General features: G+C 36.0%; 1 protein-coding gene across 3 annotated transcripts in view; it reads left to right on the forward strand.

Moving 5' to 3' along the window:
• KYAT3 (kynurenine aminotransferase 3) overlaps nucleotides 1-16481 on the forward strand; it is a 56205-nt gene that overhangs the window by 13483 nt on the left and 26241 nt on the right. For 2 of the 3 annotated variants that reach the window (XM_045547583.1, XM_045547585.1), the window contains exons 3-5: nucleotides 9632-9690; nucleotides 10306-10450; nucleotides 13958-14107. In XM_045547583.1, the coding sequence (XP_045403539.1) occupies nucleotides 9632-9690; nucleotides 10306-10450; nucleotides 13958-14107 (354 nt within the window). Of the gene's footprint in view, nucleotides 1-647; nucleotides 744-9631; nucleotides 9691-10305; nucleotides 10451-13957; nucleotides 14108-16481 lie in introns of all 3 variants that reach the window. The other variant, XM_045547584.1, reaches the window with a different exon arrangement.

The following is a 16481-nucleotide window of genomic DNA, read 5'->3' on the forward strand; positions in this document are numbered from 1 at the left end:
GAGTCCATCATTTTGGAAGAGCATGTAAGTCTAGAGAACAATCATAGCTTTGGGTAGCAATCACATTGTCCTTTGTTATCTAGTCCCCACTCAGTTGCATTAATGGAATAGCAAACTGCCCAGAATTCTCCCTTTATACTTTTTGGTGGTTTGAGATGTTTCCACTGTCACTTCTACTGCCACCATTACCAATGCTGTGGTACTTCATTGCTTTAATTGCTGCTGTATGAACAGATGCTTCTGTCCTGCAGCTATATGTTGCCTATTTCCTCTTCTCCTAGTCTTTTGACATCACCTGAGTCCATCTCCAAATTGTCAGTTGAGATTTTCCCAAACTCTGGTACCCATGTTATAAATTGTTCCTTGTAAAGTGTTTCAGCATCAAATTTGGAAACACTGAGTTAAATAAAAGTTTTTTTACTATAGTAATTATTGGGTCCTTTTTTCTTTAAGCATCAGTTTTCTCATCTGTAAAATTGTATCACCTCAGCAAGGTTTCCCTGAATATTAAATGAGATACAGCTATGAAAACGTCTACATCATGATAGGCATTCAATAAATGTTAAATTTTCCACTTTAATTTTACTCATTTCCATAATTAAATCAAGATATGAGATTAGTGAAATAATATTATTATATGCTTCCAGGTACTAACCAAGTATGAGTCTCTGGATATCTAACCTCCATACCAACCTTGGAAACTCTGGTGTATCACATAAGCACCTGGAGCTCTATATCAGAAGGTAACCTGGGTCTCCAGAAAAGCCTGAGACTCACTTCTAAGTGGGACCAAACAACAAAAAAATCATATTTCTAGGTTTAAAGTGTTACTTGATGGCTAACAAGTAAAAACGTATACCAGGGCTTCACTGGATATTTCCTAAATGTTCCTTGGCCTAGCCCTTAGGAAACTAGTTGCAAATTTCATTTTCTTAGGGGCAATAAATGGAAGGAAGCAGTATACCTATGAGGGGACTGAAAGAGGTGCAGTCCCTGTGGCCTAATCATTACTATGGGAACAGTGGGCTGTTGAGTGATTTTGAGAGTCTATACTCGAATGAATGAATGAAGGGGGTGTTAACAGATGGACTGTTAAATCTGGCTTTCAAACAAATTTCCTTTGGTCCATGTAAATGCTTGAAAGTACCAGTTAAACATAAGGCTGAGAGCTATAAAGATACAGCAATATTTCCCAAATAGTGTTCTGTAGAAGTTGCTTCTCATGATGGGTTGATGGTTTTACTTAAAAAACCAAATGGTCCCATTGTTAAAAATAGTTTGGGGAAAAATGAATATGACCCCCATTTTGCAGATGTTAATACTTTTTTTATCTGTTTAGTAAACCTTTCATGTTCTCCTGTCATGGAAGGTACACAGTCTATATATACACTTGATAAATTTACCAAATCCAGTCTGACTTCACAACCCTTATCTTGAAAGTTGTTGAAGATATCTCTTCCCCATGTTCTCTTCACAAGAATGCCCAAAGCGAGTAACTCTTCTTAGCAAAGAAAACTTTCTGTTGTGACCCAAATGAAGTATAAAACCTGCACCAAGTCAGTAGTATCAGTTGATTCGTCCAAAGAGATTAAATAATATATATTTTCCTTTTGAAGTATTGCATGAAGTTGTTCTGTTAAGTTGAAGGCTAATTCATGCTGCCTATTAGTTATGGTTCTCCTTGAAAGAGGCAGTTCTCTGTACTTTTAAACGTTATCAGGGTCTAAGCATCCTACAACTTTGACAATACATTCTTTCACAATTTCTACATCACTGAATGGCTTCCCTTTTTTTCCTGAGTATATAAGCTACTTTATAAGGTACTTCAGTGGCATTATTTCCAGGTCTTATTGCTGCTTGAAAGAATTGTCTTTGCTTTTGCTTTTCATCTTTTAATTTCTGCAAATACAACCTTTCGTGCCTCTCCCTCTAATTTAAAATATTTGTGGTCCTTATGAGTGTTATAATGCTGATGAGCATTGAATTTCTTTAATGTTGATATTGCAGTATCACAAAGCAAGCAGATCATCCTGTCTTTAGCAGAAATAAGATAATATTGCAATTCCCAATCCTCATTAAAAAATCTGTTTTCTTACTTTGGCATTCTTTTGGTCTTCTTTGATATGATGGACTACTAAGCAGACAGAATTAAAAAGTATTGTTGAACTGTGCAACTATTCACAAATTCCACTTCAAACAGAAACACAGTGCACCGCTGTCAAAAGCTGATAACAGACTGAAGTACTTGACTCCCATAAACTCTTGCCAACCAGCCTCGTGGTAGTGGTGCCAGTCAGGTGGGAAAAGTTAGAACTAAATCACGAGCGGAACACCTGTCAATTTAGCCCTTATGGCTTACTAATGTTCTAATTGTGCTGGTCAATCTGGGAGGATTATGTCATTGAGACTTATTTTGTTCTTTGGTATTTTAAATATGTTCATTTTAAAAATAAAATAAAATATAAAAAGATAAACAAAAATGTATTAATAAAAATAAAAGGATTTGTTCATAAAATTTGGATTCATTCAAAAGGCCACACTTAAGGACCTAGAAGGCCACATGTGGCCTTGAGGCAGCAGGTTCCCCACCCCTGCTATAGCCCATTGCTCCTGGGCTATAAACTTGTACAGCATGTTACTGTACTGAATACTGTGGGTAACTGTAACAATGGTAAGTATTTATGCATCTAAACATAAAAAAGGTACAGTAAAAATACAATATAAAAGATAAAAAATGATACACCTGTGCAGGGTACTTACCATGAATGAGCTCTTGCAGGAATGGAAGTTGCTTTGGGCTAGTCAGTGAGTGGTGAGTACATGTGAAGGCCTAAGACATTACTGTACACTACCATAGACTTTATAAACACTGTACGCTTAGGCTACCCTAAATTTATAAATTTTTTTTCTTGAATAATAAATTAATCTTAGCCTACTGTAACTTTTTTTACCTTAAAAATGTTTAATTTTTTAAATTCATTGACTCTTTTGTAGTAACACTTAGCATAAAACACAAATTGTACAAAATATTTTTATGCCAAAACTTTCTTTATGTCCTTATTCTATAAGCTTTTTCTTTTAAATTTTTTTTTTTTTTTTTACTTTTTAAACTTCTTTGTTAAAAACTAAGATACAAACATACACATTAGCCTAGGCTTAGACAGAATCAGGATTATCAATATCAACGTCTTCCAGCTCTACATCTTGTCCCTGTGGAAGGTGTTCAGGGCAATAACACACATGGAGCTGTCATCTCTTATGATAACAATACCTTCTTCTGGAATATGTTTGGAAGGACTTGCTGGAGGCTGTTTTACAGGTAACTTTTTTTAATAAGTAGAAGGAGTATACTCTAAATATAAAAAGTATAATAGAATAAATACACAAACCAGGAAGTCATTTATTAGGATTACCAAGTATTATGTGCTGTGCATAATTGTATGTGCTATACTTTTACATGAGTAGAAGTGCAGTAGGTTTGTTTCCGCCAGCATTGCCACAAACATGAGTAATGCATGTGCCATGATGTTATGACCGCTAGACATCACTAGGCAATAGGAATTTTTCAGTTTTACCATAATCTTATGGGATCACCATCATATATGTGTTCTGTCATTGACCAAAATGTCATTATGCAACACATGATTGTGTGTGTGTCATATATATAAAATAAAGCTTCCATAAGCATAAATCAAAAGTTAATGTGTTTGGTTAGTTTAGATAGAACTAGATGACTATAATATTGAGGATATTTCTTATCTTTATTGTGATAATGAATAGTTTTGTTAGGACACTCACCCTCCACATCAAACTTTAAAACTAAGGGAAGCAGCAGAGACCATATAATTAAATGGACAGTATACCTTACCTACAATTGCAAACACTGGAAATAACAAATGCCCACCAATCAGTAAAGTAATGAATAAAGTATGATGCATAAACAACTTCAAATATACCTAATAATTAAAAGTGAAAATTTTATGATGACTAAGAAAATTCATAAAATGCTTAAGATACAGTACTCTGTTCAGAGACAATGAAAAATATTTTAAAAATTACACATGATTGCAACTATAAATGCCTAGGAGAGCAACTGTTTTGGCCACCCCAGGAGCCAGGCATCACAGGAAAGGAGTGCCTATTATGCATGGTGCTCACTGTCTGCCCCTTCCTAGTCCTGGAGTGCTTATGTTCATCTGATTCTCAAGCCTGATTTTTTAAAATTTATTTTTTATTTTTATATACTCATGGGGTACAGGTGCACTTTTGCAGCATTGATGTGTTGCACTGTGGTGAAGTGAGGGCCTTCAGTGCATCCATCACTGGAGCAACACACACTGTACCCACCGAGACAACCCTGATTCTTACTGTTTTCACTTCTCCAGCCATTAGCTTTGCTGTTTCTACTTCTGGCCTTTTTTTGCACTTATTATTAATATTGTTGTTATCATTAATATTCATTCTTTTTTGCTGTGACCTTGGCTTCTCTGGATGATGACTTGATTCACAGCCAGTACAACGCAGATATCAACAGCTTTGATTTCCCCAGCTTTAGCTAGCCATTTGGGAAGACTTTTTCCACACCTGTCCCATCCCACCTACCTGCAGGTTTTATAGGAAAAGTCCTCTAAATATACACAATGGAAACTTTGAGATGCTAAGGTCTCAGAATCATTGGTAATTTTTTTTCATCTTTGCAAACTTTGCTTGTTCCTGCACATTTGCAGTAAACGTTTTAAAGATGGGTTAATCTTTTCTTTATCTTTGTCAATAGCGCCACCTGGTGGTCAATGTGTACAACTGCAGTTTTAGCTACAAGTTAAAGAAAGATTAAAGGTGCTGCTTATGATTTCACTAGCAGTTTTGCACTAATAACATAGTATAGGCCTGGCGTCGTAGCTCACCTGTAATCCCAGCAATTTGGGAAGCTGATACAGGAGGATATCTTGTGCCCAGGAGTTCAAGACCACCCTGGGCAGTATAGCAAGATCTCCTTCTCTACAAAAAAAGTTTAAAAATTAGCCAGGCACGGTGGTACCTGCCTATAGCCCTAGCTACTCAGGAGGCTGAGGTGGGAGGATCACTTGAGTCCAGGAGTTCGAGGTTACAGTGAGCTGTGATCACACTGCTGCACTCAGCAAGACCCTGTACCTAATAGTAATTACATGGCAGTACAGTATAATTATGACAGACAGTATCACTATGATAGCATATCTACCTGGTAGCAAAAGTCATCTCACAGGATTGGCTGGTCCAGAAATTATACAAGTCTTATAGATGTTCTCTCATATACCTGGGGCTCATGCCTCATTCCCCATAGCATTCCAGGTTTGTTTTAATTTCCTGATACTGGATCTACTCTGGACAGCAATTCTTAGACAGTGAGCATTTCCGTCTACTGCTGAATCTTGTTGTCTTTGGACATTGTGGGATATATCGCAAACTTATACCACTGTATTAGTTTCCTCAGGTTGCCTTCGCAAAGCACCACAAACTAGGTGGCTTAAACAACAGCAATTTATTCCCTCACAGTTTTGGAGCATAAAAACCTGAGATCAAAGTATCAGCAAGGTTGGTTCCTTCTGAGGGTTACAGGGGAGAGTGTTTTGTACCTTTCCCATATCTTCTCGTGATTTCCTGGCAATCTTTGGCATCCCCAGTCCCTGCCTTCATCTTCCCGTGGTGTTCTCCCTGAGTCTGTCTCTGTCCAAATTTCCCCTTTTTATAAGGACACCAGTCTTATTGGATTAGGGCTCACCCTAATGACCTTGCCTTTACCTAGTCCGTCTGCACTGACCCTATTCTGAGGTCCTGGGAATTAGGACTTCAACATATGAAATTGGGAGGGACACAGTGCAGCCTGTAACAGCCACCTATCTCTTTATACCACCAGACTTTATTTCTGCCACATTTTTCATAATTATTTGCTGGTCTTCCCGGCCAGACAGTTATATTTCCTTGCCCCACTGATGTGAGGCTTAGCCATAAAATTGCTTTGGCCAATAACATATGAATAGAAGTGATGTATGTACCTCCCAGCAAACGTTGGAGAGCTTTTTCCCTCTGCCATGAAACAGATGTATTCCAGATAGAGGCTGTTTCATCAGCCTGTGTCTCAGAATGACAATGACATGGAACAGAGCAACAGCTGAACTTCAGTGGATATGTAGCATGAACAAGAAAACCTTTATGATTTTAAGTCACCAAGACTTTGGGGTTATTTGTTACTGAAGGATAAATTCACTTAAGCTGACTGACACAATTAACTGACACTGTAACTTCACTCCTAATGTGAGTGGGTTTTTTTCGCTCATTTGTCAGATGTTTGTTGGAAACTTGCCCTGTGCTAGGCATAGTGCTATGTGTTGGACACTGATAATTCAACTTGACTAGATCGTGGTACCCAGATATTTGCTAAACACCAGTTCAGGTGTTACTTTTAAGGTATATTTCAGATGGCGATTAACATTTAAGTCGGTGGAACTTTGAGTAAAGCTGATTACCCTCTATAATGTGGGTGGGCCTCATTCAGTTGAAGCCCTTAGGAGAAATAAGATTGAGGTCCCCCAAGGAAGAGGGAATTCTGCCTTCAGACTCTAGCTGCAACATAAGTTCTTTCCAGGTCTCCAGCCTGCCGCCTGCCCTGCAGAGTTCAGACTTTCCAGCCCTCGTGATAACATGAGCCAAGTCCTTAAAATAAACATCTCACATGTTCTGTTGGTTCTGTTTCTCTGGAGAACCCTGAGTAATAAAGACACACATCAGAGAACAACTTATTCTCATGGTCTAAAGGAAGATGCAGACAAACAGAAGATTATAATATTATGTAAAACAGGCTGGGAAGTACAGCAGGTCCTCAGATAACATTTCATTATAATGTTGATGTGAAAAAAAAAAATTGATTCCCAGCCAGAGTCACTGTCTGTGTGGAGTTTGTACAGTCTCCTGGTGTCTGCGTGGGTTTGCTCCGGGTGTACTCGGTTTCCTCCCATGTTCCAAAGATGTGCACATTGGGTTAATAGGAGCACCTAAATTTTCCCAGTCTGATCAGGTGTGGGGTGAGTGTGAGTGAGTGCACCCTGTGATGGGACTATGTCCTGTCCAGGGCTGGTTCCCAGGATGGGCTCCAGCCACCTGCAGCCCTAACTGGAATAACTGGGTAAATAGTCATCTTATTTGTTTTTATTAATCTTTCTTAAATGTATGTGCAGCTCACGTTTATTTCAATATTTAATATTAGAAGCGTTTTAGTCTTTATTTAGAAGTTTGGTGATGTTTTTGTGACCAGAAATATGCCATAGGAACTTACCTCTTGTTTGTATCAATTATCCTTTGTGAAATTGTCTCATTATATGTCGTTTCGCTTAAAGTTTCCAAGAACCTATCAACACAGGTAAGTGTGGACTTACTGTAGTGCACATAGTGGGAGCACACAGGAGCACTTGACCTTGACTTGTGGAATCAGAGAAGGCTTTCCAGAGGAAATGAAGTCAAATGTGAGGACGGTAGACGGCAGGTGGACTAGGAGTGAGCCAAGTGCAGAGACAGTATGGCTGGTACCTGGGATTGGACTGAGTAGAGAACATGCATTCTCAACAAAGTATTTATTACAATGGTTTGTGGCCATCCAAAGCTCAATTGTAGCTGATGAAATCTTATTCCTTAACATTTAATTGAGGGGTGGGGAGATGATTAGGAAAACATGTCTAAGAAGGCTTCATGGGGGGGCAGTGATAAAAAAGAGACTGAGAAACATTGGTGTAGAAAGACCATTTGGGTTGAGGAAAGATCACATATGAAGCTACAGAAGTGAGAGACAATGTGGACTAGTTGAGAAAATGGAATGGTTGGGCATAGAGTTGGCAGGAGGGGGAGGCAGGGAGAACGGCGAGAGAAGAGGCTGGTCTAGATACAGGTTTTAAGGAAAATTAAATCAGAAAATGCATTTTGACCTCAATTATCTAAATAATTTTAAGTAAAAATGGACTTTGTATTAATTACAGCACAGCATGCTCATATATGATTCTGTCCTTCGTGTTTGTGGTCACGTACTAAATGAATCATTAAGCTTTAAACATTGTTTTAGAGATAGCAAAGGGCATTTGTTAAAATGTCTGTTTCAATCTATCATGCTGGCACCTTTTAGTTTTACAGTTGTAGCCTCTAGAATAGCATCATGTTCAGGTGGGTACTTAATCATAATGCTATTCCAGAAGATGCTTTAACCTCTGGGGAATTTTCATGTGATTAGCTTCACTGGAGTTTCAAAGATTAAAAATATGAGACAAAAAGAGGTTTTATTCTTGGTCCCATTATTGGGAATAGAATGAGAACAATGGTCTATTTAATAATCATTATCATTATCTTCCTCCCAGATTGAATTAAAATTACTTTAATATTCTGTTAGAAAATTCTTTGCAAAAATGCTGTCAATCACTTTTTTTATTTCCACCAATACTTTTGAGAGACAGTATAAACTTAATTTTATTTAGAATCTAAAGAACTAAAAAAATTATATGCTATGTGATTATTTTAACTTCTAATATTTTTCTAGCACAGCCTTAGCTTACTTGGTGTAAGTAGAGCTAATCTAACTTTCTAATATACTTTTAAGAGGCAGCATTCCAGTAATCTTTTTAGAAGGTGTTATTCTGGAGTCAGACTGTCTGGGTTCAAATCCTGCTTTAAACCAGTTTGTGTTTAAATGTTACTAGCCTTTATAAATTTGAGCATATGTGAAAAGTTGTGTGATCTTACCCTCTCTTTACCTCGCTTTCCTCGTATGTAAATTGTAGCTCATGATAGAACTACTACATAGAGATATTGGGAATATAAGTTAATGAGTTAATTATGTAAAGTACTCAGAACAGTACCTAGCATATACTCAGTACTCAGTGTTAGCTATTATTATTTGAGACCCCTTATTGAATAGTTTTAAAACCATTGTTGACTGCTTCCTGTATGCCATACAAGGAACTTACTTAATACATCTCACCTAAAGTGATCTTCAGAGCATGGCTCAAAATTTCTTTTCTTTTTTTAGCATTATTATTGTTCTTTTTAGTACATTTCAGGCTTTTGAATTGATTAGCTTTTTAGGCTAGGATGATACTTTTTGTCTGTAGGTGAGAAGATGAATTTGTTATGATGGGGGCCTGTTCATTGTGGTGAATATATCTTACTCTTGCTCTGTAAACCTATCTTGCCCTTCTTCAATAAACTTCGTTTCATGCTTGCCTTGCTTTGGGTGTATCTGGTCATTCTTCGGCCAAGAGCACACCAAGAACCAAGATCAGACAACTGCCTACCCTATATAAGGAGATCACAAAAGAGTGATTCTAAGAAGAAGAATGCATACTCTTTTAGCAATACTCTGCAACTAATCAATAAACTATATTTATAAAAAAATAGAAATAAGTAAAATATAATTCATTTTAAAAAGCATTCCTTCAGGCAGTAGGTGGGAGATGGATTCTTCTTCAGAATTTTGTACTGGAGTCTAGAATTTATCTTTACGGAACTATTATTTACCTGGTGGCAATAAGGAAAAGGAAGAGTTACTCATGATTTACTGGAAGTTTTGAGTTTTTATTAAAGTAATTAAAATTCTTTTAATATTTATACCTTTCAGAAAATGTCTTTGAAATTCACAAATGCAAAACGAATTGAAGGCCTTGACAGTAACGTGTGGTGAGTATCTTAGAATAAACAATAATAATTTGGTCAGGTTTTCCTACATATTTTTGTATCCGTAGTTGGGAATTTTTAGACTCATCCATAGTCTATAAATAAAGCCGCTCATTTAATATATCCATTAGGTGGAAATGGAAAGACTTTAGCAATCAATATGCTGAATTATTCATTTAGCAAGTGTGCCAAGTCCAGTGCTAGGCACTGCACACCTGGCAGAGAAAAAGACAAATGTGGTTGATGCCCTCATGGAACTTACCTTCTAATCCATGAACTTTTCTTATTAGTTCTATTCTCTAACAGTTGCTAAGCCAACCTAGCAGCACCTAAGTTGAGAAAAAATATATAGATATAGATATATTACATATGGTTAAAATATGGATAGCATGGAACTGAGGTTTGTATGGAGCATGAAGTTCATTACTTCAGCCATCATTTTATTAGGTAAACTCATGGGTGGTAAAATTTTTGTTGGGAACTCACGTTTTTTAATTCATAAGACTAAGCTAGGTCTTATTTTTCAATTTTGTAATAAGACTATAGGTAATGAGAAGTAAAAAGCAAATTTTGTAATTATCATCATTATTAATATCAGTATTTTTTTTTTCATCTTAGGATTGAATTTACCAAGTTGGCTGCAGACCCTTCTGTTGTGAATCTTGGCCAAGGACTTCCCGATATATCCCCTCCCGTATATGTAAAAGAAAAATTATCAAAGATTGCAGCCATTGATAGCCTGAATCAGTATACCCGGGGCTTTGTAAGTATAACAGAACTTTTTGGGGCACGAGCTTGTATTTTATATTGTATTGTGTGTGCACTTCTATCACTTATGTGTAATAGACTTTCTAGGATCCACTGTCCCAACCTGGTAACCACAGGAACTCCTGCCCTTGCCCTTATGTGCTAGATGAGCCTTCCCCTACTTCCAGCCCCTCCGTAGTTCTGTTTGGCCCTTACTTTACTGTTGTTCCAACATGGGCTCCTATGGGAGAAAGGGAAGGAATAATATTCTCTTGAGACATGTCTTTTCCATCTTGTTAACACTTAAGCAGCCTTAGCACTGACCCCTTAATTAATATGCTCTATTTCCAACTAGTTACTTTCTTCCTCTCTACCCTAACTCAACTCCCATCCTTCTGTGATGAAATGCCTAGGATATCCAGAGACTTCTTAGATATAGATGTACCTTTGAACTATATCTTATGTATCTGTTAACAGACTTAGATCTGTTATGCCTCAAGCCATCCAATTATCATACATCTGAGCATGTCTTTTCCTTTTAATGATAATGTAGAAAATGGGGGAGGGGTATAAGAGGAAGCCTATTCACTTTTTGTCATTTATAGTAGTCTAACTATAAAAATCCAACAAAGGGCTTTGCTTTGGGAATGAGAGCACAGGGAAAAGCGGTGAGACTGATGTGTGTCCCAGGGTTTGACACTGGTGGGAATCCCTGCTTTCCGTAGACTCTGACTCCCTGGCTCACCCTACAGACCCACATCTCAGATACTCCACATAGCTTCCTCCCCGGCCTATTCAAGTCCATAATGAAAGGCTAGAAATGAACAAGCAATAGATAAAATTAATGAAACCAAAAGCTGATTCTTTGAAAAGATCAAGAAATAAAAGTTTTAGCTAGATTGATCAATATAAAAAGAAAAACACAAAGTACTATATAAAGAATGAAAGAAGGAATACCATTACAGATCATAGAGACACTAAAGCAATAATAAGATAATATTAGGAGTAATTTTATATCAATACATTGACAACTTGGATGAAATGAATAAATTATTTAAAAGATAAAAATTACCAAAACTGACACAAGGAGAAATGAAAACCTGACTAGCCCCATGTCAAAGAAAGAAAATGAATTTGTAATTAAAATCTCTTACAAGCAAACCTTGATACCCAGATGACTTATTGGTGAATTCTATCAAGCATTTCAGGAAGAAGTAATACCATTTCTCTCCAAATGTGTTCAGAAAATAGAGCAAGATGAAAAACTTCCCAACTAATTTTATGAGACCAGTGGTATCCTGATAAAAAAGCCAGCCAAAGAAAAACAAAGAGGTGAAGAAAATTCAAATATCATTCAAGAACATAAAAACAAAAATCACTCGAAATTTTAGCAAATCAAATCCAGATGTGTTTGTAGATATGAAACATCATACATCCTGACCAAGTAAGGTTTATCATAGGAATGTAAGATTGGTTTAATATTCAAAAATCAATTATTGAAGTTCAGCATATTAACAGAATATGAAAGAAAAATCGTATGATCATCTAAGTATATACAGAAAATGCATTTGACAAAATTCAGCCCTCATTTATAATAAAAACTTTCAGCCAATTGGGAATAGAATGGAAATTTCTTAATCTGATAAAGGGAATCTGAGAAACCTAGAGATTACACTTGTAATCCACATAAAGTAGAAAAATTAGAAACACAGCAAGGATGCCACTCTCACCGTTGTTATTCAACAATGTACCGAAGCCCTATGAAATGGAAACATATATAGAGAAGAAAGAGAAAAAATTAAAACTCTCACTTGCAGAAAACATAATCACATACGTAGAATATCCTAAGGAGTTCTACGAAAACCTACTATACTACTATAGCTAATAAATGAATTGAGCAAGTTTGCAGGACAGAAGGCCAATATACAAAATCAATTGTATTTCTACATATTAAAAACAAACAGTTGGAAAGTAAATTTTTAAAATACCATTTATGATAGCATCCAAAAGCATGAATCATATAAGACTAAATTTTAAAAAATATGTGCAAGATCTGTATAATGAAAACTACAAAACATAACTTGAGAGAAATTAAGCAATACCCAAATAAATGGAGTGATATATGATGTTCCTGGGTTGGAAGACTAAATATTATTAATATGTCGGTTCCCCCAAATTAGTCTATAGGAGGGTTTGGCAAGCTATGGCCTACAGGCCAAATTTGACCCACTTCTGATTTTGTAAATAAAGTTTCGTTAGAACACAAACATGCCCAATTATTTACATATTTTCCAGTTTTTGTAAATATGTAGGTACCTATATGTATGTGTGTTTCTATATTGGCATAAGCACTGGGAATGGTGTTATACTATCACCAGACTATGGACATCTGTCACCTCAGGGGGATGGGAATGGAGTAATATTAAGCAGAGAGTGTAATTTTTTTCTTTATGCATCTTTGCGTAGTTTTACTTATTATATAAAGCATAACTTAATTTTGTAATTAAAAATTTAATTTAAAAAGCACAAACCCTTATCATTCTAAGGAAACATGTATCGTGTTTATAGTTGCTTTTTGGATCACCTTTTGCTCGAATTTGTTAGACCTGGTATTATAGTGAAATTCAAAGGGATCCAGTTTATTCCTCCTGTGTCCAAAGTGCCTTCAAACAAAGGTACATGACCTACATACATTTGCACTGTTATTTGCAAGTGACAGAAAATCAGGGTAGTTCCCCAAAGCAAAATGGGGAAGTAGATGCTAGACAGAAAAGAATAAGAAATATTGACTTTAATACCAATAAAAATAAGGTGGGGGGTAAGAAAGAAAAAAAAGAAAAGGAGGGAAGGGAAGAGAGCATAGAAGAGAGGAATTGAGGGAGAGCTAATCCAGGGTTTTAAGACTCCCTGCATGTCTCAGACGTTGTGCATTTCTAATCCCTTCACTCCTCTTATGAAAGCAGTTATCCTAGAAAACTACTACTGCTCTCTTGGCTGTCAACGTGAGTAATGTTTTGCTTCCTCCTAACAGTTGCTATCCCATCAACAGATGCATGCGTGTGTTTGGTGAATTCGTGTTTGGCCTCTCTCCCCAGTACATTGGTTGGCATAACCTTCCCCCCAGCAACTGGAAAGAGCAGATTCAGGGGATGTGCAGTTAATGCAGTATTTTAACTTACTTTAACTGAGAAACAAATCCAGTTTTATTCACTATTATTTAAGTATACTAGGAGTTCTTTTTAGTTCAAAGCAAATACTTTGAAGTTACATATTCCCAAACTCTGTATTTAGTAGGAAGTTTTAATCATTGGCAAGTCGTCATGACCACCCATGTAGGAACCCTCTGAATGTAGGAATTTTTTTTTTTTTAGTTTATTGCCATTAAAAAATACAAATTTTCTTTGAATAATTGTAAACATCAAACCCAAATTTTAAAAATTCTTATATTTTACAGCCATATTACCTCAAAGAAGTAGTTCCCAGAATCAAGTTCAAGTTTTTTCTTATATTTTTTATCCAACAGGGCCATCCATCACTTGTGAAAGCTCTGTCCTGCCTATATGGAAAGCTTTATCAAAATCAAATCGATCCAAATAAAGAAATCCTTGTGACAGTAGGAGCATATGGATCTCTTTTTAGTGCCATTCAAGCCTTAATTGACGAGGGAGATGAAGTGAGTATATTAACATTATCGTAATACCCATGTTAATAATTATCATTTGTCCCACCTTTGAAACTTTTACTTATTTTACATTGTTTTCTCTTATTTTTAATTATTTTTGAAGTCTAATGCTTATACAGTAAAGTTGGCAAATCTTAAATGTATAGCTGAATTAATTTCTATGTAACTATAAGAGATAGTATGATGAAGAGATAGTACATTTCCAGCACCCCAGAAGGCTCCTTTGTCCCCCTTCCTAGTCTGTATTCTCCCAGAGGTGACTGGTCTTCTGTCTTGTATCATCATAGGTTCATTTTGACTGCTCTTTTACTTCATATAAATAGAATCATACCACATGTACTCTTGGGTCTGACTTCCTTCATTTATCATTATGCCTGTTGGATTCATCCATTTTGTTGCATGTAGTTTAATCTTCTTATTTTTGTAGCCTATTTAAAAATAAATAGAGGGCGCCAGCACTAAGGGGAAAAAGAATCTTTTGTTTTCATTGCTAAAATAACCTTTAATCTGAACTCAATCAACAATTATTTGATTAATGCCTTTTATGCCCAGTATTATGTTAGCAGTACAGTGTGGGGATATATAACATAACAAGAAGAAAAAATGATTTTTGCATTTTATTCCTGTGATATCAGACCAACTTGGGTACCTACCTCAGTCATCTCTACCCCTTTCTCCATTATCATTCTGATACACCTGCTTTAATATTTTTTGACCTCTTTAATTTATTCAGAAATTACTGAATACCACCTGTATGTTAGGAACTACTAGAGAGAAGATTTTTAACACATTGACTACCATACTAGAAAAAAAATTTTTCCCTTGGGACCATGGTGTTTTATTACAAAAATAAAATAAAAACTTCAAAAATAAAACGATCCTTTCTAATTTAATGCAAAACAAAATTTATTGACTTCTATTCATTTAAACCACATTTTAAGAATTAATTTGTCAGTATTAATTGTAATAGTAAGAACATCAGTAAGCTTAAGATTTTCACGAACCAACTGCAGAGTTTTGCCCAGGTTTTGCTTCACAAGGCCCCAGGCTCAAAACTAGCTTGAATTAAATATAACTCACATGGCAGTTAATGTATTAAAAGATGGTTTCTATGCAGAAAGAGTTCCCTGTCCAGTAAAGGAGATAGATTTCCAAGCAGAATAAGAGGAATGTTGTATGTTAGTCAGCAGTGGAGGATGTATCATTTATGGCAGTGACAAAAGGAAGAGGTGATCAACTGTGCTAATGTAGGTCTGCAAAGCTCCAGAGAGGCGTTGCTTAAGCTGGGTCTGTAGAATGAATATTTATATCCATACTGTTAACTTTTTTTGAACTCGCATAGCCCTTTATCGTACCACTTTTATAAAAGTTACCACTCTCTACTTTGTATTATGTTATTCTTTTACATCTCTAGTTCCCTCTACTATGCCAGACAATAAGCTATTTAAGGAAATCTGTTAAGGAAGTACAGTCACACTTTCATGTACATAATCTCCTTTCCGCCTATAATGTAGTGCAGAGTTTTGTCTCACGCTTTGTTGTTGCTAAGCCTTTGTTGTTTTCCGCCTCTGCGCTCTGTTGGAGTATCTTTCCTTTCTTCTTTCTTCCCTGATCACCTCACCTAATATTTTGAAACAGCACACATCACTTTCTATCCTACTTGCCTATTTTATTTTCTTTACAGCATTTTTTACTATCTGAAATTATCTAATTTCCTTACTTGTTTTCTCATTCATTGTAAGTCTCTCCCAGTAGGATGTAAGTTCCAGGAGAACTTGTTTATTGCTGTATTGGCAGCACCTTAAATAGTGAGGGCTCAATAAACACTTCAAAAAAAAAAAGAGAGGAATTATTCCCATCATAAAAATAAAGAAATTAAGCAAAGCATATCAGGTATATTCTTTCCACTTTCCTGCCCATCTCCCCAGTTTATTTTCCTTTATTGAGCTCTCACTTTGTTCTGGACACTATATTTCTTCCCACTCAGGTTACAAAAATGGGTCATCTTAGTCCCTGAGAACTTCACAGCTGATTGAAGACCTTACAGTCCATGTGAGGGAAAGATCTACTCTTTGTTCATTGCTTTACCCTCCCCATACCACATTGTCCTTAGTAGGCACTCAGTTTGAGTTGAAGGTCTAGTGCAAACAAATGGGCTTTTAGAATGTATAACTCCAATGAGAAAGACTTTGAACAAGTATTTACATTCTAAGAAATACAAACAGTAAAAAGTATACATTTAAAACAATAATTGGGTGCCATAAATTTAACCAACAAAAAGTTAAATGAGACAACTAAATGTAGACTTGTAAAATTGTAAGTTGTTACCAGATTTTTCAAAAGCAATTTGGCTATATATATATAT

This window comes from Lemur catta, chromosome 3 (genome assembly GCF_020740605.2).
Source record: "Lemur catta isolate mLemCat1 chromosome 3, mLemCat1.pri, whole genome shotgun sequence".
In the NCBI taxonomy this organism is placed as follows: Eukaryota; Metazoa; Chordata; class Mammalia; order Primates; family Lemuridae; genus Lemur; species Lemur catta.